This window comes from Notamacropus eugenii, chromosome 2 (assembly GCF_028372415.1).
Source record: "Notamacropus eugenii isolate mMacEug1 chromosome 2, mMacEug1.pri_v2, whole genome shotgun sequence".
Taxonomy (NCBI): Eukaryota; Metazoa; Chordata; class Mammalia; order Diprotodontia; family Macropodidae; genus Notamacropus; species Notamacropus eugenii.
The window spans coordinates 243,272,492-243,298,742 of NC_092873.1; the positions used below are offsets into that span (position 1 = coordinate 243,272,492).

Consider the following 26,251-nt stretch of genomic DNA (forward strand, 5'->3'; position numbering starts at 1 on the left):
AGAGGCAAGTAAAAGACTTTTCAGTGGAGGGAAAAAGCAGGGAGGTGAGAGAAAAAACATGAAGCTTACTCTCATCACATTCTACTAAAGGAAGGAATAAAATGCACACTCATTTTGGTATGAAAACTTATCTTACAATACAGGAAAGTGGGGGAGAAGGGGATAGGCAGGGTGGGGGAGATGATGGAAGGGAGGGCAATGAGAGGAGGGAGCAATTAGAAGTCAACATTCTTGGGGAGGGACAGGGTCAAAAGAAAGAATAGAAGCAATGGGGGGCAAGATAGGATGGAGGGAAATATAGTTAGTCTTACACAACATGACTATTATGGAAGTCATTTGCAAAGCTACACAGATATGGCCTATATTGAATTGCTTGCCTTCCCAAAGGGGATGGGTGGGGAGACAGGAAAAGAAGTTGAACTCAAAGTTTTAGGAACAGCTCTTGAGTATTGTTCTTGCATGCAACTAGGAAATGAGAAATACAGGTAATGGGGTATAGAAAGTTATCTTGTCCTACAGGACAAAAGAGAAGATGGGGATAAGGGAAGGGAGGGCAGATTGGTGATAGGGGTAATTAGAATGCTCAGCATTTTGGGGTGGGGGAGGGGAGAAATGGGGAGAAAATTTGGAACCCAAAATTTTGTGGAAATGAACATTGAAAACTTAAATAAATAAATTTAAATTGAAAAAAAGAATCTTCAAAGTACCCCACTCATTTTTCCTTAAATCTATACAAAAGAGAAAAGAATAGTCCAACATGTGAAAATATAAGCGCTTATAGAGAAAACTCTATACTGTATAGTTAACCAGTGCCACTACTAGAACTGTTCACTAGTGCCAGCAAGTTATTTTGTATTACAAAATAACTGATCTCACCTGAGTAATATTAAGAATAAAGACTACTTGAGTTTATGAAGTTCTTTAAATTACAGTTTTGTTTTCATAGGTATTCTGCTATTTTACCAATTTGAAACATCTATATATCAGATGCTCATAGAAGAAAGTCTGGTCCTGGACATTTAAAATGATCCCCATATATGGGCTTGATTGGGTGAATTATGCTTGGTCAGCATGTTTTGACAATTTTTTCAAATGTAAACATAATTAAACATGAGGAACATGTAAAAGAATCTGCTAAAGACTCAATTTGGAAGCCAGGTTTCTCAGTGGTTACAGCAGCCAATTTAGAGTCAAGATATTTTTCAAGTCATTTTGGTGGTGTCAGACTTATTGTAACCCCATTTGTGGTTTTCTTGGCAAAGATAATGGAGTGGTTTGCCATTTCCTTCTCCAGCTCATTTGACAGGTGTGGAAACCAAGGCAAATAGGGTTAAGTGACTTGCCTAAGGTCACAAAGGTAGTAAGTATCTGAGGCCAGATATGAACATCTTCCTGATTCCAGGACCAGTCAGACATGACTGAACAATAACAAAGACTGAATTTAAATGGCCATTGAATATAATAGGAAAGTTTTGTGGCAGCAGTTTTGTTGGTAACAGAAATGACAATATTTAAATACTGGAATTTAAATATCAGTCTTAAAATTCAATCTTTCTTCCCCTCTCCCCACAAAACACTAAGATATAAATGAAAAGAAAATTGTTTTAGAATGCTTTTCAATGTAATGTCATTATAGATTTCCAATTAGTATATGTAAAAATGGAATGAATACTGATGAGTTTTCTAATCAGATAGTAATGATTGAAAATCAAAAATCAAAATGAACTGAATACATGGAAATCTTAACATCAAAAAGAAAAGAAAAAAATCTTTCTCAAGGAATACATCCCAAAGGCCTTTGCCCTTGTTCACTCCCTCAAAATAAACAAATTCTGATTCTGAAAACATGTTGAAAGTGGAGCACACAGATTATGCACTGATAGAATGATCTGTGTCCTTAACCAAATTGTTAAAAGGAATATCTTCAGTATTTCCCTAAGATGTTTGTCACTATAATTCATTTTTGCCTGTCAGAAACTGGTACTCAAAATATTACTTTCATAAACGTTGTGGTCTGAGTAGGACTAAATCTGGGTAATTATTAAATTGAAAAAGAAAAGAGAAAAGAGTGTGCTACTTTAAAAATAGTAAATTACCTGCACCAGATGATTCAAGTCATTCATTGAAACAGAGAGTTTAATTAGAGCTGATGAAGGTGCTGGTGGGGAAAGGATGAGAGTTTCCCACCATCATTTTGTCTGTGTATCAGCCAATACATCAATTACTTTAAATAAGACTACCATATCTGAAAGCATAATGTAACAGAACAAGGCCAACTTAAATTGGAATTAACTTTGTACCTTGGGCTTAATTGAGCATCATTTTATAAAGGGGGGGGCGGAGAATTGGCCACAATTTTTCATTTTATTTGTAATTTTCAACATAAGGTATTAAAATAAAGAGGATGGGCCCATGTTGTCACAGCTACATTTTTCTAATGTTTCCCCAAGAAAGGAAGAAGGTCGATTTAATTTATGAGATTGGATGCCATCACATCCTTTTGGATGGAGAGTATGTGAAAGTGAAATGGCACCAGTTGCAAAGCTTAGCCATAGTCTAAACGTATAGCTGCTCCATTTGTTACTTCTCCCCTATTAAGCAATTTGATCAGGGTTAATGTTGCGAAGGGAGCAGTAAACCTCTTCTCCATCTCCACCCCCCCATCAAAGAGAAGGGGAAAACAAATGTTTAGAATAGAAAACAATTTATGAGAGAAGCGGAGGCCTTGTGTTTGCTTGTTCGTGAGCTGAAGGTCAGGCACCACCCAGAAGACCTTCCCTTGAGGTATCAATCATTTAATAAAACCCAGTTAATCCAATTTCGGGTGTGTGTGTGTGTGTGGGGGGGGGGGGGGTTGCCTTCTCCCTCATTTCTTCCTTTTCTCCTCCAGCAAATCTGGGGCGGATGTCCACGAAAGCCCTGGACTCCCTGGGTGTGCACGAGAAGCTCTAGGAGGTAACGAGCAGCTTGCGGTGAAAGTAGGGGTGCAAGCTTTCACTGGGGGTATCTCCGCTAGCGGTAGTAGTCCCTCTTTGCTTGGGGTGGGAGATGCTGCTGCTGCTCCTGCTGCTGCTGCAAGGCGTGTCTGGGGCTGAGCTCATGTGATGAAGAGAGGGAAAAACAAGGGTGGGGGAGGAGGCCTAGAGGTGGTGGCTTTTTTTTTTAAAGGAGTTTGCAGAGAGCCTGTCTCCTTCATTCGCAGTCCAGGCTCATCCCGAGGAGGAGGCAGGTGAATCCAAGTGGCTTGGGACATCGGTCCCTAAGGAGCCGGTCCTCCCTCACTCCCCAACCGACTGCGGGAGCCTCCGTGAGGCTGGTGGAAAGCAGATCGGTGCGGTGTGTGTGTGCGTGAGTGCGGTGTGTTGCGGCTGACCCGAGAAGAACCGCAGTGGAGCCATGGGCGCGGGGAGCTCTACAGTGACGGCGCCGCAGCCGGGAGCAGTGACGGATGCAGCCGAGCCGGGAGCGGCAGGGGCCCCGGTGCTGGCGGAGCCGGAGAACGGCAGCCCCTCTACGGAGGCTGCAGCCGCAGCAGCTGCTCCGGAATCTCCGGGGGACCGCGCCACGAGCGCAGCCCCCGCCTCCCCCAAGGTAAAGCGTCTTTCCCCCACCCCCATCACACTCTCTCGTTCTGCGCCTCTCTCCACGAGGGTGGTGGGCGCTACCGGCTCTGGGATAGGCGGCAGCTGCAGGGAGAGCAAGGGGGTGAGACCCCTCTGCATTATTGCCGCCTGTCTGGGAAAACTTTGTGGCCATTCCAGTGGTCTCCCATGAGCTAGAGGCGAAAGCCTGCCTGGGTCCTCGTTGCCCTGCCCCCGGGACTGGACACCCCGTCGGGTAGGGAGCTGGGCTAGGGAGGGCGTCACACGCTAGTCCTGGATTCGCGGGGGCTCGCTGCTACGGGGCGGGTGGTCTCCCCCACCCCCTCGGCACTCCTCCTACCCCGAGTTAGGTGCTGTACTTCTTTTTAAACCCCACGGATTAAAGGACATTTAACTCCTCTCCTCCCCCACCCCCACCCCCCACCCCCACCTCCACAGGGGAAATAGGGCCATTAGGTGAGACCGACCCCGCACTAGAAGTTCTTTCTCTGGTTCTGATGGGCGGGGATTTGAGAGAACTGGGTCCTTCCCACCCTCATTTCTCCTAGTATTTTTCGAGGGCAGGTCTACGCCTGGAGCGCTTGCCTGCGGCCCAAACCCAGCCCGGTATTGGTACCCTGTCCTGCGACAGCTGCCCTGTGCTCTGCAGACGCCTCGCCTTCCTAATGCAGAGGATGCTTGCGGTGCAGTCGCTCCTTGCCAAGGGAGACCTGTGCAGGCTCGGTCTTCGCCAAGGGGAAGAGCGGTTCTGGAATTGACAAGTTGCCCAAAGTGGGCGGCACCCCACCCATTTTCTCTCAGTTCATTGTCTTTGAACCTAGTTGGTTAAATAAATAGCGTCTCTTGGAAGTTCTCACAGGATGTGTTGGTAGATTAATATATACGCAGTGTTTATACTTTTATCCTGGGAAGATAACTTCGGTTGTAGAAGCTTTAGAAGTACAATATTTGATTACAGTGCTCAGCTTCTGCTTGAAAGACAACGTAATTAGTTGATTCTGGCCACTAGGGTTTGTTTTTTTTTTTAATGGAATTGAACCTGCAAAAATTTCCTAGTAAGTGTGTATATTTTAGCAAGACTATTACTGATACCCAGTTTTGAAGAGTGTATAAACTCATTTCTGAATATTTCAATTACTAAGATTAATTACAGTTTTAAAGGGAAAAAACAAAGTTTTACTGTGTTGAAATTTCTCTAGACTTGTGTGTTAAAGATTGAAATCCCCCCCCACACACACATTCTAGGTTTCAATTGGTTTTAAATATGAGAATTAAGATTTTATCCCCCTTGATCTCAAAAAAATGAACTTTCCCTTTAAGCTAGTTATTTGTTGCCTGGTTATTTTGCTATGAGGATGTTGACATAACTCATTTTATCCCAATGTCTTAAAGAAATCCTACTTATCATACAAGCTACTAGTATTTGCTTACTGAAGCTGTGTTTCAAGTAGCTGACAGGCAATGATAATAAATGGTATATTAGGGTATTTTTTTAAAATAGATGATGAACAGTTGGCTTTAAGAGAATGGTAATATAACTGAGGTCAGGATAAATGATAAAATGCCCTTATACTTAACATTTTTCAAGGCTATATCCATGACTATAGTTGTATGAGTCAAGTTGTCGCAGTAAAAAATAACAGTATTTAGATAGCTTAAAATTTGAAAAGAGTTCAAAACTTGACTTAATTTTCTGAGAATTCTGAGCTTGGAGATGATTTATGAATGTGATTATATTCTTTTTTAGTGCTCCTACTCAAGAATGGCCCACTCTGTCTCTTCTCCCTGCCCTCAAATCTTGAAAGAGCTAAACTCTACAGATAGTTATATAGTGTGTCCCAAAAGTCTTAGTGCATGCCTATGCTTTAAGAGCTTAATGGCATAGGACTGTACTAAGACTTTTGGGATACCCTGTATATTTTTTAAAGTGGTTTCTTAAAATGAAAAACAAATCCCATAATTCATGAACTTGTTGGCATATTATTTGGACAGCAGTTTGACAAACCAATATAAACTTATCTCTTGACTTAGCTCTATTATAGAAAAATGTACAGATTTTATTTTTTCATTTAAACTAGTCCTCCCAAATTTCACATAGTGAATCTATTTGGAGGACCAGCCTAAGTGTGGAGAACCGCAGTCTCAGATACCTGTCAGCTGATGGATGTTTTTTGACTCCAACAACTCTGAAAGACCTTGTACTAAAGGTTGGAGGATATGAAGTGCTTGTCAGTAAGTGTCAGTGATATGGAAGCAGCTTTATCAATGCAATCATGAATGGTTTTGAAGTATTCAAGAGGTGCTATGAAATACTAAAGCTATTTTTAAAAGGGATCCAAGTTGAGTGACTTCTGAGTTCTTAATCTTGAGACCTTTAACACTACAACTAGCATCAGTTGAATCAAAAATTTTATTGCTCTCTTGAGGTATTCTTAAAGTCTGGTCCTTTCATTTTATCTGGGTGCTAGTTAACCCAGTTTGAGAATTCCCATGGTTCTTTGCTTCTGCTCTTGGCCATTTAATTGCTCATTAGCATCCCTCTCTTTTTTGGTAAAAGACAGAAGAGATAAAATTCCAATTAGTTTGTTCTGTTCCATGTTGGCACATTGGCTTAATTTTCTTTGTAGGAGACAGAAACCATTGACTAACAGAGGTTTGGGGTATTTTTCTTGGTTATTACCCTTGACATTCATGTGTCTCCTTTGTGTAGACAATATCCAGTTAACCATGCATGGCTATTGAAGGGGACTAGTTATATCCATTATTTCAGTTTCAGATATCTTCATTATCCAAGTGATCCAAATAATATTTATAGGTTCAACTTGGCTTGAATTATATTTTGTTCTGTAATGTGTAGAGAGGTTTAAGGGTGTGGCTTGATCTGAGGTTTTTCCTTGATAATTTTCCACTTTAAAATCTTTATCTCATTATAATCTTATCCCTTTTATGCTCCATTTGTTCATTCTTAACTTCATTGATACAATTAGACACAAACTATTAGACTTGCAATAACATTTTCATATTCCATTATCAATGTGGAATAATGTAAACAACATGGAAACTTGCTTCTCTGTTGTGTTCATCCATTCATTAGCTCTGTAACCTTGAGTGTCACCTCTGAGTCTCATTTTGGGGGCGTTTCTTAGTCTGTAAATGAAGATATAATACTTGTAATACCTATTTCAACAAGGTTGTTGTGAGGAAAGCAGCATATAATACAAGTTATTTATTTACAACTGACAGAAATTGCACCGTTCTCTTCTTTGTGATTTCTAGCTATTGAAGCAGCTTTGAAATAAAGCCAATGTGACTGACTACTTTGGACTCTCTGCCTACAGGTGCTATCTGTGGTAAGGGAGAATGTCTTGAATTTTGTATACATGAACTTTTCTAAAATTCTTTCTCAGAGCAAATGTAAATTTAGTTGGATTTGTGTTGCAATTGTATTTCTTTTTATTCTCAATTAATCACTTATTGAAAGATATGTAAATTACTGTGTACACCATCAAAAGATGATACAGTAATTACATTATCTAGTCTAGCAGGTCAAAGGGAGTAGGTAAATGATTTTAGTTGCCCCACCTTGGCATTTTGTGCATACAAAGGCTCTATTATTACCTTTTAGACTATTTGAATTGAACTGGAGGGAGAGTGTCTTCTACGCATAGCTTGTTGCAAATTTATTTTTTTTAAGGAAACTTAAGAATTCTTCCAAGAATCTGCTAGTCTGAAACTGATTTCTGGGTTTGGTACTCATATGTCCTGTATTAGAAACAAGTGAAGTTCAGTAGCATCTTAATTTTCATTCATGTGGCCTATAGCTTAATTTTGGGTAACATTCAGCCTAAGAGTGGATTTTTTTCTGTTACATCTTTGAAAGTGTTTTTATTTTTGTGTTTTATTTTATAGTCACTAGTGACTACCTACTGAAGTGACCTCTCCCACCACATTTTGCTTTCAGATCCTTAAACAATTACTTAAAATTTTGCCACTAACACCCTTGACCTATCTCTACCTCTCCCAGCCTTAAGATGGTTAAGTTTTAGAGTAAACTTAAAATAGGCCAGTGTTTTGCATCAGTATGAGACATTATCTCCCCCAGCTGGGGGCAGGAAAGTTAGGGAAGAGGTTTGAGCAGGGGGCCAGCCTAGAGAAGCTGGTTATGTTTCCATTCTATTTTAGCCAACATGGCACAATTGTTGCTTAGAGGTGTTAGGAAATAACCGTGAAATCAGCCCATATTCATCACAGTGTCTGGCACATGAAATGTGCTTAGTAAATCCTTGATCGATTCAAATCAAGGCATTGTCTTGGGGTGGTCCCCCAAGTCTAGGTTTGTATAATTTTGTTGTGAATTTACACAACGTTTATCTGCGTATATGTTGTACCCCAGTAAATAAGGTCCTTGAGGTGAGGGAGCCGTTTCATTTTTCCTTTGTATTCTCAGGACTAACTTCTTACATTACGTATGTAACAGGTTCTTGGAGGGGTACCTGGTCCCTAGAAGGTGAATACATATTTTGTGAACTTCTAAAGTAGAAGAATATGTGGATGAAAAATATGGACCAATTAGGAGTGGAGGTCATCTGCATTGTACAGATAATTGGTGATTAGGCTGTAATTAGTCATGCTGATTTTCCCCTAGGTTAATATTGGTATCTGGGAATATTTTTTAACTTAATGTTTCAGGAAGTACTCAATGTTCAGTTTTGGGTGTGTTGTGCCCACCAAAAAGCCCATAATTCTTCTCATTAATCATCAACAGTTTTAAATGCCATTTATTGATACCTAGATAGGCATGATTATGTGAGCAAGACTTGTATTAAATTCAGTTAGGGAAAAGATCTGAATTCTGTCACTCCTAATTAGTATTCTTAGAAAAGTAATAAGATCAACGTCTCTCACAAAGAACAAAACAAAATGAAAAACCAAATATAATCCAAACTGTACAAACAAACCAAATACAATACAATTGGTGTGGTGGAAAGAGTACCTAATCCGGGGTCAAATGTATCCTCTGTTACTCACTATGAATTTGCATGTATTACTTAAACCTCAATTTCCTTTTCTCTAAAGTGAGGGGTTTGATCTAATTGATTCTCTAAAGTTCCTTCCAGATCTTAATCTTTTGATCCTCTTTATCCAGAGATCAGACCTTTAGGGGGTTGTTAATCACCTCAGTTTTGAAAGTCTTTTCTTAGTGCTGGGGTATCCTGATTGATGAATAACCACAAACTCCCATGGCTAGCCCCAGAAAAGATCATGTTTCATAACACAGTCAGTTGGCTACCCTAGCCATCTTCTTGCCTTATACTTCTTAGAAATACAAACTCCTTCTACTCTCTTGGTTGGAGAACTAATCAAATCAATACTACCATTTGTTTTGGTTGGGTTTTTTTTTTTTTCTTCTGGAAAGAGTCAATCAACTGTTGTGTGGCTCTATTCACTATTTTTGTGCCTTCCCAGATCAAAACAGTTCTCCCCTGATCCATCTCTGCCTTAACTTGTGTCATCCTTGTTTTTGTATTTGTATCCCCAGCATTTAGAACACTTGGTACATAGTAAACACTTAATAAACGTTTCATTCATTCATATGACAGGTTGGCATTTTTAATAGCTAGTTCATTTAAAAATATTAGGCAACCAAAAACTAACAGGAAAAAAAAAACACTTCAAAAGATTTGTGATGTCAGTGGTGTGCGTACTCTCAGAACACAACCCCATCATGCTTTAATAGACAATCTTCATGCGTTGCTATGGACAAGAAATGTAATTGCCTGGTGGCCAACCTTCTGTTAATGAGCATTGCTAAATTTAGCCAGGCTGTTTCTCTGACCATCTGTCCACCAGGTCTTTCCAGCTTGGTGGGATGTGCCACAGCTTCCCCTCCACTGACATAGTCAACAAAAACCAAGGATGAGGCATGAGAGGGATGATGAAAAACAAACATTGGAGTAAAATTCATATTAAGGGCTGGGATGAGGAATGGAGTCATTTTAAGTCACATGAAAAAAAGCATGTATCCATAAAATAAATTTACAGTTATGAATTCTTTGTTTTAAGGATGAAATAGCCACAGGCTTTTATCTTTCCAACTTTTCGACCATTTAGAGACTAAGAACTGAAAGGGACATGAAGTAGAATTTTCTACTTTATAGCAGATTTGTTGAAAGGTTTAAATAAGAGATAATATCATGGCTTTTGTGGATTTCAGTTGATGTTGCCTGTGATCTTGGCTGTTGAGAATTATATCCATAAGCTGTTGTGAATTTGTGTTTGTGTTGGAATGTATGTGTGTGAGTCTGCCTCCTGGCTTCACTATATATGTATGTAAGTACAGTTACAAAACCAATGATGATTTCATTGTGAATCTTCACCACTGTGGTATATAGAGTTTAAATATATTTTGCTGATGGGAAAACTGAGGCTCAGAGAGTAATTGCTTGCCCAAAGTATGCAGCTAGTACATGGCAGACCTGGACTTCTTCTGATTCCAAGTTCATGCTACCCTGTCATATCAGGAGTTAAGAAAGATCTGACAAAGTAAAATGTAAATAGTTATTGTATCTCCTTCAATAAAAGTGCCCCCTCATTTATTTATATATGTATATAAAAGGTGGCACAATGGATAGAATCCTAGAATTGGTATTGGGACGACCCAACTTCAAGTCCTGCTTTTAAACACTAGCTGTGTGGTCTTAGGCAAGTCACTAACTTCTGTTTGCCTCAGTTTCTTCAACTGTGAAATGGGAATAATAATAGCACCTATATCCTAGGGTCATAGTGAAGATAAAAGTGAGATAATATACTGTGCTTTGCAAACGTTAAAATGCTGCATAAGTACTAGCCATTATTATTATCATCGTTCTTATTTTTCCATGTGATTGTTTACTTTCTTAAAGTGTAGTTTCAATTTGTAAATTTTTAAAAAGAAAATAGTATTCTGAAATTATTACAGAGTGGCAGATACTTTAAATTATTAAGGGGGAAAAGGATGAATTTTTCCTTTTTACAATTATGGGATATTTTAAATGAAGGACCTCTTTTTTTTTCCTTTTTGACTTTTCAAATAAAGATATTCTTAAATAATATTCTGTAGTAGTTCAATTCTTTAGTTATCTGGGATGATTCTTGGAAGCAATTCTCAGTGCCAGAAATTTCTTCCTAACCCTTCCTTATCCTTTAGAAAAATGGGATTATGAGGAAGCAGATAGCCACTCCTTGAGAAAACAATATCCTGAAACTCCCTTGGAATCTTTTCTCCTTACAATGGATGGATTAGGCTTCTAAGCTCTGCCCAGTGCTGTCTCATTTTCATATTAAAGTGTGATGTATTCTGTTTTCTGACTCTGTTGAAATGCTTCAGTTATCACCAAGAGATTACAGTTGAATGGTGATCATCCTGTTTCTATTTCCAAATTGTGACAAAGGTTTACTTTTTAAAGCAAAACAAAAACCTGAAGTTGTAATTCTGGCTAAGCCTAATTCCCTTCTACTATCATTTTCAATTGTATCTGATATGTAAATATGATATCTCAATTTCATTTTGCAGTTTAGTGGATAACCTTCCCTTATTCTATGCAGAAATGTGAAACTACAATAATCCTGAGTGGGAAGATATTTGGGAATCCGTTTGTACAATCAAGTGCCTACTGTGTGCTAGGCAATAGACTATAAATAGAAATTAAAGTGATTCTTGTGCTATTTCCCTCATCTTTCCCCAGGTTTACAATTTCATTTTTAACTGCTGATGCAACTAGGGAGAGATGATAGAAAGGCATACTCTCTTAATTCTTTCTGTTCTAAGTAACTGGTTGATTGTGACTGAGGAGAAAACCCCTAAACAAATGAATTTTTTCCTTCTGTTGCCCTCATGGGAGGAACTGTGGCCTCTTTATGGACCTAGAAATGGAACCTTTCGCCTAGTAAGTATACCAGTTACCAATAACCTGGATGGTTTCCCTTCTGTTGAGTCCATAAATCAAATCATAAAATCTAGTGAGATTGCTTATATATAAGGTACTGTGTTGGATGCTAGAGGAGATTACCAAACATTAAATATCCAGGCATCATCCTGAGTTCTGGGGATACAAAAAAGGATAAAAAAACATCATTCCTGTTGCTCAAGGAACATACATTCTAATGAGGAAGACAATATACACGTAACCATGTTCATATAAAATATATATAGCCTAAATAAATGTAAGGTAACCTGAGGAGGATTGTGGTTGAGAAGAGAAGGAAAAAGCAGGAAAAATTTCCTGCAGAGGGTAAGATTGGAGCTAAGTCTTGAATGAATTTAGAAAGTCATGAGGGAGAGGGGAGAGAAAAGAGAACATTCCAGGCATGGGGTACAGCCATTGCAAAGGCGTGTAGTTTGGAAATGAAGAATTGTGGGCAAGGACATACAAGTAGGTCAGGGAAATTGGATTATAGAGTATTTGGAATGGAATAAAATGAAAGACTGGACATATAAGAAGGACACACACCGGTTGTAACTTTAATTGCCAGAGGATTTTATTTGCAGTCCTACAGGGCAGAGGCACTGGAGTTAATTGAATAGTTAGCTCTGGGCTTTAGGAAAATCAATTTGTCAGCTGGGTGAAGGGGGATGAGATCTTATGTGAACACGGGTCAAAGAAGACTTTACCAAAATTGGATCTGAGTTGGATATTACAACAAGAAGAGAATTGGGATAGGCATTCCATGAACAAAATGAAGTCCAGGCATATTTTCAGGGCAGTTTGGACAGTTAGGGTGGTGATGTGACTGAAAGTTGTTTGGTGTCAGATTGTGGAAGGCTTAGAAGCATTATCCCAGAATCAAGGGTAAGTCATTGGCTTTTTCTTTTCTTGTCTAGGAGATGTTCTTTAGGAAGATTAAAGGTGGAGTTAGTCAAGAATGACCAGAACAGGGTTCTTAATCTAGATTTCAAGGGATCCATGAATTTGGATGGAAAAAAATAGTTGCATCTTTATTTTCCACTGATCTCTAAATAGAATTCAACATTTCCTTCAGTTATGAATGAGGGCAACAAAAATTATTCTGAAAAGGGATCCATAGGCTTCACCAGACTGCAAAAGGGGTCCATGACACCAATAGGGTAGGAGCCTCTAGACTAGAAGAAGCAAGGAGGCTGTCATCATGAGTCAGGCGTGAGGTGTGCAGTTAGTTGCGGTACAAGAAGATCCTTTTCTTTGTTCAATTCAGTTTGCCTCTACTTTCTTATTTTTTAATTTTATTCTTCTGAATTTAGAAAAAAAACCACTTCAATATACAAAGTAGAACGGAGAAAGAGGTTGATATGTGAAAGCACGAACCTATTATAAACCTATTTTCAAAAAGCATGTTTAATATATTACTTTGAAAAATATTCTCGTCTCTTCAATTCTGAACTTTCTGTTCTGAATGTGCATTTTAAAAAAAACCCTCAATAGCTTCACTTTCTTTGTTTTCTTTTTGACAACACTATCACTTCTCTCTCTTTCCCCACTCTTAATGACTACCCCTACAAAAAAAATTCATAATCATTGTAACAAAGTCAAATGTCCAAACATAATTCATTATACATCTTGTGTCCATCACCCTGCCTGGAGGCAGAAATGGTTACTACGGTTGATTATTGGCCCTCTGACCAATGCAGAGAACAACCGGGACTCCAGAGTTCTTTGGCTTTCAGTTACTTTTCTTTACAATGTTATTACTATCCAATAAGTCTTTCTGGTTCTATTCACTTCACTGTGGGTCAGTTTATACAAGTCTTTCCAGGTTTCTCTGAAACCATTCCTTTAGTTATTTCTTTTTATTATTATTATTATTATAAATTTATATGTTTTCAGTTTTCCACAATCACTTCCATAAATATTAATATCTCCCCCTCCCCCGCCTCCCTCCCTTCTTCCCTCACTCCCCAAGACAGCATGCAATCTTATATGGGCTCTACACATACATTCTTACTAAATACATTTTTGCCTTGGTTATGTTGCATGAAAAAATTAAAATGAATGGGAGAAACCATGAGAAATAACAAAACAAAACACAAGAGAAAATAGTGGCAAAATAATCCATTATACTTATGTACTATAATGTATTCAGCCGTTCTAGAAGACTTTTTTTTTTAACCTTCCCATTAGTGGTCAGAACAATTTCCCTCAACTCCTTTGGTTCTTGGGAAGCAGAAACTTTCGTGTCTAATCTCTCTTTCTGTTTCTCATCAACTTATCCATTTAACTACTTGAACCCAAAGTCACAGTGTTCCTGAACTCTGTCAGCAGGTATTCTGTTTTCTGGCCACATAACATCTTATTTAGCTTTTAAGATTATAAAAGCTATAGAAAATGTAGACTCTAGTTTCCTTTATCCCTAAGCCTTGTGGAGGAGCATGAGTGGGAAAAGCTGGATTTGAAATCAAGACTCGATTTTAAATCATTTCTTTCTTTGTTGCCTCTTTGTGCCTCAGTTTCTTTATCTGTAAAGTGAAGGGTTTGTACTAGATGATCTCTCAGGTTATGAAATAAAACCGCTGTTACAAATCCCTTCTTCTTTAACATCCTATGATCAGAACCAGTTTCTGTCTCACAGATCCTCACTAGTCTCCATGCTCTTTCAAAACTCTTTCTGGGTAACTAAATCCTTGATTCCAAGTAAGTCAACTAGTCAGTCAGTCAAGTTCCTTCTTCTGACCATTGTTACTTCTTTAGCAAATATCACCATAGTCTTGAACATTTTTTTTCTTCACCCATAGGATCACTTTGCTGCTACAGGTATTGACCCACACTAGTAGTCCACCTCCTCAACCCTTACATCTGAGTTACTTCTAAAATACAGGGCAGAGAAGCTGGACCAAATGTGAGGCTAAGTCTGTTTGGAGCAAGATTCTCCTTCTGAAGTTCCATGATAAGGGCGTCCTTCCTGCTACACTTTTTTTGACAGCTTTTTTTTTCCACCTGGGGCAAAGAGTTGGGTGATTCTTTCCTTTCAAAGATGTTTCCTTCTGATAAGCAGCCTTTAAATGCAAGATTTAAATGTCATTCCTCTTTGATTTTTCCTGCCTGATTTTCCTTTGCAGTTATGACTTTCAGTTGTTTGCAGACTACTCTGGCCTCCTTGAAAACACTACTTTTTTTAATTCACTTGAGCTAGCTTAGTCTCTGATTATCTGCCAACATGGTCAATATTTCCCTAATGTTGGTGACCAAGTTACATCTCTTTAGTGTGCCTTAAAAGTACTTCTTTCTACAGTTTGTGTATAGAAGAGACTGGATGAAAATAGTTTATTCTACCTGGCAGCCATTGCCTTTTAGATTGCCAGCAATTTTGATTCTTTAGAAATTTATGCTTTATAACGATATCACCTCATTGATATACTGGTTTAAAAGATGTTTTTTTCTTTTCAGGAAGCAATTGTAATTGTCGAGAAAGCTATGAAGTTTTCCAAATGTAGTCTAACCTCTCTATGATTTAATTCTGGGCTCAGTTCTTTGAACATCTATAAGCCCTGTCCAAGATAGGTGCACTGATTGATTAATTCAATGGGCTAGCCACACTGGCCCACACTGGCCTTCCATCTGTGTGCCATGGTCTAGATAATCGTCGCTCTTTATCTATTATGATTTCAACTCCCCATGCCCCAAGGATTGTTAGCTCTGACTCCTTAAAATAATCTAAGATATGGCAGAATGAGCACAATGTCTTCAGCAAACAAGAGACACTAAAAGATTCACTCTTCCATTTGGATTATGCACAGCACATCTTCCATTGGTCTCCTTACTTTTTTTTTTTTTTTTACCTCGGTTTATATTGATAATTAGAGGATTTTTGTACACTAAATTGGAAGATCAAATATACAAAGAAGAAAACAATGCTGGATGTGACACAATGTTGACATGGAGGGATCACTTTTTAAAAGAAATCTTAAGGGGAAAGATATTAAGCAGTTAGAAAAAATTATGGGCATTTTCATTCCCTCCTTTTATTATAGAGATATTACTGATCCATATGCTTAATTTTTCATTTGCATAAATGCGTAAATATTAAGGTACATTTTTAGTGAAATACTTGATAGATCTTATTTGTTTGCTAAAAAGTTAAGATTCCCTGATACAGATAATTTTGGACAAAGATCCTTGCAAAGCATTATGTATGATTTCCATACTAAAGGAGTTTATCATGAAATACTTAAAAATACAAATTAGAGGACTAGTAGAGAATAAGATTTTAAGCCATGAATAGCAACAGGAAACTGGTAAAGCTCAATCTCTTTTTTTTTAGTACTGTTTCTTTAAGAGGTTAGAAATGATACCATTTCATCTGTATGATCAACCTCAAATTTTAAAATGGAAAAATTAGTTTTATTGTCCTTTCTAACTATTCTCTCTAAATTCAGAGTAAATGGCTTCCTTTTTTGTAAAAAAAAAAAAAAAAAGTTTTTAAATTACATTTTTAAATCATTTAAATCTGCCTTTTCTCTCTCCCCTTTGAGAAAGCAAGAAAAATAAATCCCCTGTTACAAATATGTATAGTTAAATAAAAGAAATTCCTTGTCCAAAATATATACATGCCCAATCTGTACTCTGAGACGTTCATCTCTCTTTCAAGAGGTGAATAGAATGTTTTGTCATGAATTCTCTGATATTTTGGTTGGTCGTTGTGTTGATCAGAGTTTTTAAATCTTTTAAACTTGTTTGTCATTAATTTTTTGAAGGCAATGGGGGTTAAGTGACTTGGGCAGTTAGTATCTGAGGCCCCAGATGAACTCAGTTCATCTTGGCTCCAGGGCTGGTCCTCTATCCACTATGTCACCTAGCTGCCCCAATGACATTGTTTTTGTTTTTTTTTAAAATAAATTGTTCTCCTGATTCTACTTAATTCACAAGTCAATTCACAGGTTGAAACTATCCCCTTCACCATTTCTTGTTTCTTTTCCATTAGTTTCAATCATGTCCAACTCCATTTAGGGTTTTCTTGGCAACAGTCTTGGAGTTCTTTGCTGTTTCCTTCTTCAGCTCATTTTACATGAGGAATTGAGGCAAACAGGGTTAAGTGACTTACCCAGAGTCATACAGCTAGTAAGTGCCTGAGATCTGATTTAAACTCATGAAGTCTTTTCAACTCCACAGGCCCAGTACACTATCTATTGTGCCACCTAATTGCCTGTACTGCCTCATTACCTCCACCTAATAGAGTCGACATTTACTGAATAATAATAGCTTTCCTTCATTTATTCGTTCATATACCACAGATTGTTTAGTCATTCCTTAATTGATAGGCATCCTCTCTCAGTTTCCAATTCTTTGCCCACCACTAAATGAGCTACTACAAATATTTTTGATACACACAAGCTATCTTTGATCTCTTAGTTGTAGACTTAGTAATGAACTGAGTTAAGGAATATGCACAGTTTAGTAACTTTTAAGGCCAAGTTCAAATTGTTTTCCAGTGTGACCACAGCACACCATGCTACTTTAATGTACCTGTCTTCCCATGGACCCTCCAAGGACTTATCAGTTTGCTTTTTTGTCAGTTGTGTCAAGCTAAATGATTTGAAGTGATGCCTTAGAGTTTTAATTAGCATTTCTCTTATTAGCAATTTAAAGCATTTTTCTTGTGGTCAATTATAGCTTGTATTTCTTTTGAAAACTGCCTGCTTCGACCATTTATCAAATGGGGAAATTGATCTTACTATTATACATTTGAATCAGTTCCCCATATATATTAGAAGTGACATCTTTATCAAAGAACCTTGCTGCAAAGATCATTCTAATTTTAGCTGCACTGATTTTGTTTTCTTACTAACATTCTAATTTTATGTAATCAAAATTGTCCATTTTACCTTCTGTGATGCTCTATCTCTTGTTTGGGTACGAACTCTTCCCCTCTTCATAGGTCTGACAGTTAATTTCTTCCCTGCTCCCCTAATTTGTTTATGATGTCATCCCTTTTGTCTAAGTCTTGTACTCATTTTGAAATTATCAAGATAATTAATTGAAATCTTTTTTCTCTAGTTTCTGTCAGACTGCTTTGACGAATTACTAATAGCTATGGTAAACCATTAGATTTTATTAAATCAGTTCATAGTTTTGGTTTTACATTTTTTTGAAGAGTTTTAAAGTTTAACCCTATGTAGCTTTTTAAAAAAATATTTTAATTTAATGGGTAAAGTTCCTTTGTGTATATTTGATTGGGTATTTTGGAGTTATTTTAAATATGTTAATATTTTACATAACTTACTTTCAATCCTATTAACATAAGAGTATCATATTTTGTCCTTGTTTTATTGTCCTTAGAATGATCACACTATGACCTTTCAGTGAAAATGTAGAGGTTTTATGTTTGGTATTAATTTATGAAGCACTTAATTTGTAACACTACAAAGAATTTTATGTCCTGGATACAGAAGTAAATAATATCCTTGTGATAGACAAAGAAGACCAACAATTTTATCTGAATTTGCAATAAAGTGTGGCCTGAGATTTCAGGCCATTTGTGGAGCTGTGCCTGATAAACAATCTCTCCATGATGGAGAGGAATGCAAAGAATGCTTAAGTGTTCATGGAAGTAGGTCATAGTTTAAAGTATTGCTTTTGTGGAAGAAAGTTTCTCAAGATATTTCTATGATTCCTGAAGCTGCTTATTATCCCTCCCCTAGGATACTAGATTATTAAGTTAATTAGGGTTGTTGAATTAACTTTTCTTAAGGTTCTGGGTATGTTTGACTAATAATTTTTAAACAGATCCTCAAGAGAATTGTAGATTCTGTCTACAGAATGCATTCTTCTTAGTGTGCAAATTATTTTAAGTTGTTTTAAAATGAGCATTTGGATTGGACATAAGATAGGTCTTATAAAGTTCTTAAAAATCTAAGGAATAATTCTCTTATTCATGTATTTAATTCACTAACTATTTACGATGTCTTCACATTTATTTCTTTATATCAAATTATAAAAACAGCTTGAGCTTGCAGTAACTGTTTTGAAATCTGAGAATTTCCCAACTGGTACAATACTGTTATTAAAGTAATGATGTAAAATACTTGTTTTAGTGTCCATTTTTGAAGCTCAGTTCATCCTGACTTGTATATAAATAGGCAATAAAATTGCCATGTCTTGTGTACAGTAAATGTGAAATAGAGAAGTGAGGAACTTATTCAAATGATTGGGGAGAGGGGGATCCTGCTTTGGAATGAAATTTCTAAGTAGTTGAAGGAAAAAGTATTTTCATTGCTTAAATAATTCAGACAATTGCTTCACATATACACTTGTTTGTATCTGGAGACCCAGCCAAAGAGTTCTTTCTAGCACTTCATTATTTCAGCTTAGAGTTAAACATCCCAGCACAAACCCATGTTGTGCCTCGAAAATTTTCATTTAACCATATTTTCTGGAGCCCAGGACAATTGATGCATTGTGGAGTTAAATGCTGTCAATGAGCCGGTTCCCTCCAATACTTTCCAGATCTCTCAAGGAATACTAGTAGTATTGTCACTATATGTGAACTCTCCGGAAGATCAGGGGAAGGGCAGAAAGGGCTTTCTTGAATGGAGTTGTACATTCTTCCTTAGACCAATAGCAGTCAAAGGGAAATGTCATCCATTCCTTGCTTTTTATGGTCACAAAATAGGAAAAATCCCCACAGCTCATGATTCCTCTGCAGTGACCTGACCGGCTGGCTTCTTTCACTATTGGATAAAGACATGAAGAGGAAGAATGATTTCTTTCCTAAAGTCAGATCTCTGAATCTGATTACTAGACAAGCCACTGTTCTGTGTTAGGGAGTTAAAGGAGCTTTCATAGTGAGTTGCCTTTACTTTGTGAACACACAAATCTAATATAATTGGGGAGGGCTAGTAATCTGTAAAAGATCCAGAGGCACCAAGTTCTGTCAAGGAAAATGTATTTGGAAATGGACATTTAACTTGGTGATATATGTCTAATTTCTGATTCTTAGCAAATTGATACTTTTTAGCTTATGAACAATTTCTATAGTATAATAATTCCAAAAATTACCCTTAGTTACAAAATCTTGAAAATAGTCATAGGCCAATGGTTTAGGTTATTAGAGGCAACTAGGTGCCTCAGTGAATAGAGTACTGGGCCTAGAGGCAGGTCTTCCTGAGTTAAAATCTATAGACTCAAATGTATGCTAGCCATGTGATCCTAGGCAAGTCATTTGACTGTTGTCTGCCTCAGTTTCCTCATCTGTAAAATGGAGAGAGGGATTATGATGTCACATACATCCCAGGGTTGTTGTGAGGAAGAAATGAGATACTTGTAAAGTGCTTTGCAAACTTGAAAATGTTATGTAAATGCTAACTTTTATTATCAAGGGGGAAGGCAAACTGTGTTTTGCAAAAGTGAAAATTAGAATTTGTGTGTGTGTACGTTTTCAAGACTATTACAACTATATATCATTGACTCCAACTCCTGAGGTATCAAAATGTATTAAAAATCTCTAGTGCTCAATGAGTCAGAAAAACTCATTGGTAATAGTAACCCTAGATAGTTAGAATAACATCTAAGTTTCCTTTGTGCTAGGCATTATGGTAGGTATACAAAGAGTTTTTAAAAATTTTTTTTTAAAAAACAGCCTGAGAGATGACCATTTATTCAACAAACATTAAAATGTCTTGTACATGTTAGTATTGTGCTAAATCAGGGAGTCCAAGTTTAGAAAGTTGCCAAGAACACTATGGTTTTCTTTCCCAGGGACAAGCAGTCAGTGTGTATTGAGCCAGCACCAGAACTCAGGTTTTTCTGGCTTCAAGGCCAGCTCTTTGTCCACTCCACTCTAGTCCACTCTACTAGTGACCTCCTTATAATCGTGTGTGTGTATACTTACACGTACATACAGGCCATGTGTGAGATGGGTGTAGAGTGGAAGATGGTCTTGGTTTTGGTATATCAAAGTACATAGCACTTCTGAGTTCTAAGTTCTGTCTTCCACTTCTACTTCCTTTATATCCTATGCCTTATTGGTGCATCTGAGTGGAGTAAATATTTAGTAAGAACCAATGGTGTTTTTAATATGTATTTTTATTTTGTTAAATGTTTCCCAATTACATTAAAATTGTTTTTAACATTTTAAACATTCATTTTTTAAAAATTTTAAGTTCTGCCATCGAATTTGGCTTACACACTCAATTGGGTATGGAAATCTATCTTATCCTATAGGAAAGTAGGGGGGAAGAGGAGAAGAGAAGAAGGGCAGATTGAGGGAGGAAGTAATCAGAAGCAAACACTTTTGAGGAGGGACAGGGTCAAAGGAGAGAATAGAATAAATAGGGAAGTAGCATAAGATGGAAATATAGTTAGTCTTTCACAACATGACTTTTATGGAAGTGTTTTGCATAACTACATATGAATAACCTATATTGAATTGCTTGCCTTCTCAATGAGGGTGAGTAGGGAGGGAAGAAGGGAGAGAATTTGGAACTCAAAGTTTTAAAAACAAATGTTAAAAATTGTTTTTACATGCAACTGGGAAATAAAATACAGGCAATGGAGTGTAGAATTCTATCTTGCCCTAGGGGAAAATATAAGGGAAGGGGATAACAGAAGAGGATGATATTGATAAAAGGAAGGGCAGATTTGGGGAAGGGGTAATTAGAATGCATGCTGTCTTGGGAAATTTGAAACTCAAAATCTTGTGGAAGTGAACATTGAAAACTAAAAATAAATTAATTAATAACAAAAAGAATTTAAGTTCCGAGTTCTCTTCCTTCCTCCCACCATTCACCATGACTTAAGAAGGCAAGTATTATGTCAATAGTATTTCTTTAAATGTTCAATAAGGATAGGTGCAAGGTAAAGAAAGATGACAGGGAAAACTGGCAGTTATGCTTTAATGAATACCATGGTTCTTATCTTTTTTTTTTTTATCTAGAAGAGTTTGTAGCTTAAAGATAATGCACTACTATGCAAATGTTAATATAAAGCTATATTTATCCCCCACCAAAAAGTAAAAGCTCTTGCTTATTATAAATATAGTCAAGTAAAACAGATTCACATATTGGCAGTGGCTGAAAATGTATTTCTTTCTGTACCTCTAGTTCATCACCTTTCTGCCAAGAAGTGGGAAGCCATGGGGCAGCTAGGTGGCGAAGTGAGTAGAGCACCAACGCTGGAGTCAGGAGGACCTGAGTTCAAATGTGCCCTTAGACACTTGAAACTAGCTGTGTGATCTTGGACGAATCACTTAACCCCAACTGCCTTGCCTTCTCCCCTCAAAAAAAAGTGGGAAGCATGTTAAACCTATACTTAATCCCTCTCTCCCCACACTCCCCCCATCATCTTTCTACCCCCCATCTCTCCATGTCTCTTTCTTCTCCCATCACTTCCCTACCTTGTCCCTCATCCCCCTTTTCCCCTGTCTCTCCCTGTCTTTGTTTCTGTATCTTTGTGTCATACAATCTGTCTCTGTCTCTCCCTCTTTTAGGACAGCTAGATGGTGAAATGGATAAAGTGCTAGACCTGAAGTCAGAAGACTCATCTTCCTTCCTAAGTTCAAATCTGGCCTTAGACACTTCCTAGCTGTGTGACCCTGAGCTTAACTGTGTTTGCCTCAGTTTGCTCATCTGTGCAAACCATTCTCATGTCTTTGCCAAGAAAATGCCAAATTGGTTCACAAAGAGTTGGACGTAACAACAACTAATTGGAAGGACAAATAGATTGAAACCATTGAGCAACAACTCCTTTCTCCTCCCTCTCCATTATTATCTCTTGCTCTCACTTTCCATTTTTCTTTCTCTCTTTCTTCCTGTCTTTGTTTCTTTCTCATGAGTGTGTGTGTGTGTGTGTGTGTGTGCATGCGTGCAAGAGCCTTTGCAAGAACCTTTATCCCATTACATAGAAACTTGTTTTTGATCTCAGCCTTCAAGAGAATCCCCATGCCATATACCCAGTGACATACATTTACTTAATATGTATGTTGAATTTAATTGCAAGGAACATGTGTTTTTTCTCTGAGAAAAGCATATGAATTAAAAAACCTCACTAGATTTCCAGAAGTGCCAAAATTCAGGAGCATTGCTGTGCAGCTGTGACATTTAGTTTCAGAGCTCTGATCTAAGAGCAGCAGAGAAGCTGGGTAGGTTTCCCAAAGTAAAAGGATATGTTTGCCCTGAGGGTTTGGGTAAGATTATCACTCTAAAATTATTTGTAAATGTTTTTCTTTCTAGTCTTCCTACATGGTTTTTTTCCTCTTCTCATTCAATGTGTATGTCAGTTCAAAACAGTGGTGCCCCTGGTTTTTCTTGTTTCTTTTTTTTTTTTTTAATTTTCAGTGTTCTACAATCACTACCATATAACTTAGATTTTTCTTTCCCTCCCTTTCCTTCCTTCCCCCCTCTCTTCCCTCTCCCTCCCTGAGATGGTATACAATTTTATATAGGTTCTACACGTACATTCCTATTAAATACATTTTTCACCATAGTCATGTTGCATAGAAGAGTTAAAATGAATGGGAGAAATCACATAACAAACCAAAACGTAATACAAAGAAGATGATCTGCTACATTCTGCGATTGAATTCCATAGTTCTTTGTCTGGATGTGGAAGGCATTTTGCCTCAAGAATCCATTGGGAATTTTTTAGGTCCTTGCATTGCAATGAAGTACTAAATCTACCAGAAAAAATTTTCACACACTGTGGTTGTTGCTGTGTAGAAAGTTCTTCAGGTTCTGCTCCTTTCATTCAGCATCAGTTCATATAAGTCTTTCCAGGCCTCTCTGAAGTCTTCCTGTTTATCATTTTTTATAGCACAATAGTATTCCATTATATTCATATACCATAATTTATTCAGCCATTCCCCAATTGATGGGCATATCCTTGATTTCCAGTTTTTGGCCACCACAAAGAGAGCTGCTATGAATGTTTTTGTACATGCGGAACCCTTTCCCATTTTTATGATCTCTTGGGCATTCAGTCCTAGACGTGATACCTCTGGGTCAAAGGGTATGCACATTTTTGTAGCCCTTTGGGCATAGTTCCAAATTGCTCTCTAGAATGGTTGGATCAACTCACAGCTCCACCAACAATGAATTAGTGTTCCAGCTCTCCCACATCTTCTCCAACATTTATCATCTTCCTGCTCTGTCATGTTAGCCAATCTGATAGGTGTGATGTGGTATCTCAGAGTTGTTTTGATTTGCATCTCTCTAATCAATAATGATTTAGAGCGTTTTTTCATATGACTATAGATATCTTTAATGTCTTCCTCTGAAAACTGCCTGTTCATATCCTTTGACTATTTATCAATTGGGGAAGGTCTTTCTTGTTTCTTAACGCTCTTAAAAGAACAGCAGCCTTATCTACCTCAAAACCTAAGTGTCCACATTTATTTCTTAGATAGTAGGTTTCACATAGCTTGGGAAAATGTGTATTTTACACTTTAGAAAATGTGTATTTGTGGCTTGAAATCTTTTCTTGATCTCAATTTATATAAATGCACAATTTATAAATGCAATTTTTATCAATGCATCAATTTATATAAAATGCACAGCTGCTAATTCCTGAAGTCATCTTTTATTTTTATTTGTGTCTTTTTGTTTTTATATATTCTTCATTTCCCAAAATATTCTTTGCTCACACAGAGAGCCATTACTTAACACAACAAATGGTGGTGAAGGAGGGGTAGCAGAACTAACCAACAACTTAAAAGAGTTCAATAGTATACAAATGCAGTATTCCATACCTATAGTCCCACACTTCTGCGAAGGAGGGAGAGAGAGGTGCGTCTTTATGTCTTCTTCCAAGCCAAGCTTGGTCATTGCAATTATGTTTACTTTCAGTTTTTTTCCTTTCTATTTACGTTGTTCTAGTCATTGTGTGTACGTTGCTTCCTTCATTCTTCTTACTTTACTTTTGCAACATTTCATGCACCTTCCCATGATCCTCTGCAGTCTTCACATTCATTGTTTTATATATAGTTTGTTTAGCCATTTCCCTATCTATGATATTTCCTGTCCTTTTCAGTTCTTTGCCTGCTATAAATATTTTTATTGAGAGCAACTTGGCTCAAGGTTGGGCTTTTTTTCAAGGTTTTTCATTTTAAACAAAATAATATAATAATAGCAATAGCTATGATGAGACCCTTAAAATCTTTTTATTAGAGTTACAATTAGTTTTTTTCCCCTAGAATAATGGACATAGGCTTGAAAGAGATCTTTGAGTATCCCTAGTTTTTATTTTTTTTAAAAATTTGAGATTGATTTCCTAACTTCATTGTAATTTTTTAATAATGTACAAGGTCACAACTTCCCCTCTCTTGCTAAGGTTGGTCCATTTCCTTGTCTCAGTGAGCATAGAAAACCACTAGCCACTCTTTTATACTAGGCTTTTTTTTTTTTAATTCTAAAAGAACCAAGTTGTGAGCTTATGCCTACGTGGTACTTTTCTGGAACATTTTTTCCCCTTCTATTCAGGTTTTACCAATTGACTTTATTCAAGGAAGTTTTCATGTGAATCAGGACATGGTTTTGAAGCTACGTAGCTGTGATATCAAGTATTAAATGAAGTCATCAACATTTTAGGAGCTTTTCCTGAAAAGTTTCTAGGATTCTTACTCATTGAAAAATTCTTTGGGTTAATGTATAAATTTTAATTTACAGAAAATTATAAAGAAACACTTACTTATTTGTTGCCTGGGGTTAATGATATTTGTCACCAGGGAGCAGGTAGGGTTGGGATTCTAAGATGATTTGGAGAAACAGTCTGAGGATACCATGAGGCTGAATGGTACCTTGGAAAGAATGATGGATTTCCGAGGATACCATGAGGCTGAATGGTACCTTGGAAAGAATGATGGATTTAGAGAAGTGACCTGATTCTGCCATTCATTATCTGTGTCACTGCTATCAGTTACTGTATCTCTAAAATGAAGGGGTTGGAGGAAAAGATAATTTTTAGCTCCAAACCTGCAATCCTATGGACAAAGGGAAATGACAGAGCTAAGGGGAAATAAGGGGCAAGTAAGACAAGGGCAAGTAAGTAAGGCAAGTAAGAGGTTGGACAGGACCTTTTGACAGCTAGATAGGTAGAGGAGCTGCAGGGTGTCCTTAAAAAAATTATTCTGAATTTAATGAACACCCCATACCCCAAAAACAAAAGAATATTTCCATATATGAAGCTGAACAGAAAAAGATGGTACTATAAGTGGTTCTTGAAGGACATTTATCTATCATGAAGAAAGTGGTGATTTGTGATCATTAATCTACCTCAAGGAAGGTCCAATATATTCCAAAAGAGTGTTTAAAGGAATTTTTTGATGTCTGGAATGTCCCACCCCTCCAAGGGGGCCTGGATTTCCACTTTGGTGTATAGGTAGTGGGAGGTCCAAATGGCTTCTCCTATGTTCAAAATGGGATATTAGGTTAGAACACGCTAACTGAAATCTAGAAGTATAAATCTTTTTGGTGGGATTTAGGATTAACAGTTGCTCTCAGTTTAATGCCAGTTTCGCTCCATCTTTCTCCAAACTTTAAAGACAATTACAGATATCTAGCAAACATTTATCAACACAAGCAAGTTAAAAAAAACCAAGCCAACAGTAAAATGTCCTGAAGGCCAATTCTGTCTTGTCCTTCTGTCCCCCATACCTGGAATGTACATCCTCCTTCCCTCTCATTTTTAAAATCTCTAGGGTTCCTTCAAGGA

General features: G+C 37.3%; 1 protein-coding gene across 1 annotated transcript in view; it reads left to right on the forward strand.

The window, feature by feature from the left end:
- The first annotated feature begins 2,895 nt into the window (after positions 1-2,895).
- The window catches only part of AKAP12 (A-kinase anchoring protein 12), a 112,621-nt gene continuing 89,265 nt past the window's right edge, over positions 2,896-26,251 (forward strand). Inside the window, exons 1-2 of the mRNA XM_072643699.1 lie at positions 2,896-2,955; positions 3,203-3,591. Coding sequence (XP_072499800.1) covers positions 3,397-3,591 — 195 coding nt within the window. The 5' untranslated portion in view covers positions 2,896-2,955; positions 3,203-3,396. The remainder of the gene's footprint in view (positions 2,956-3,202; positions 3,592-26,251) is intronic.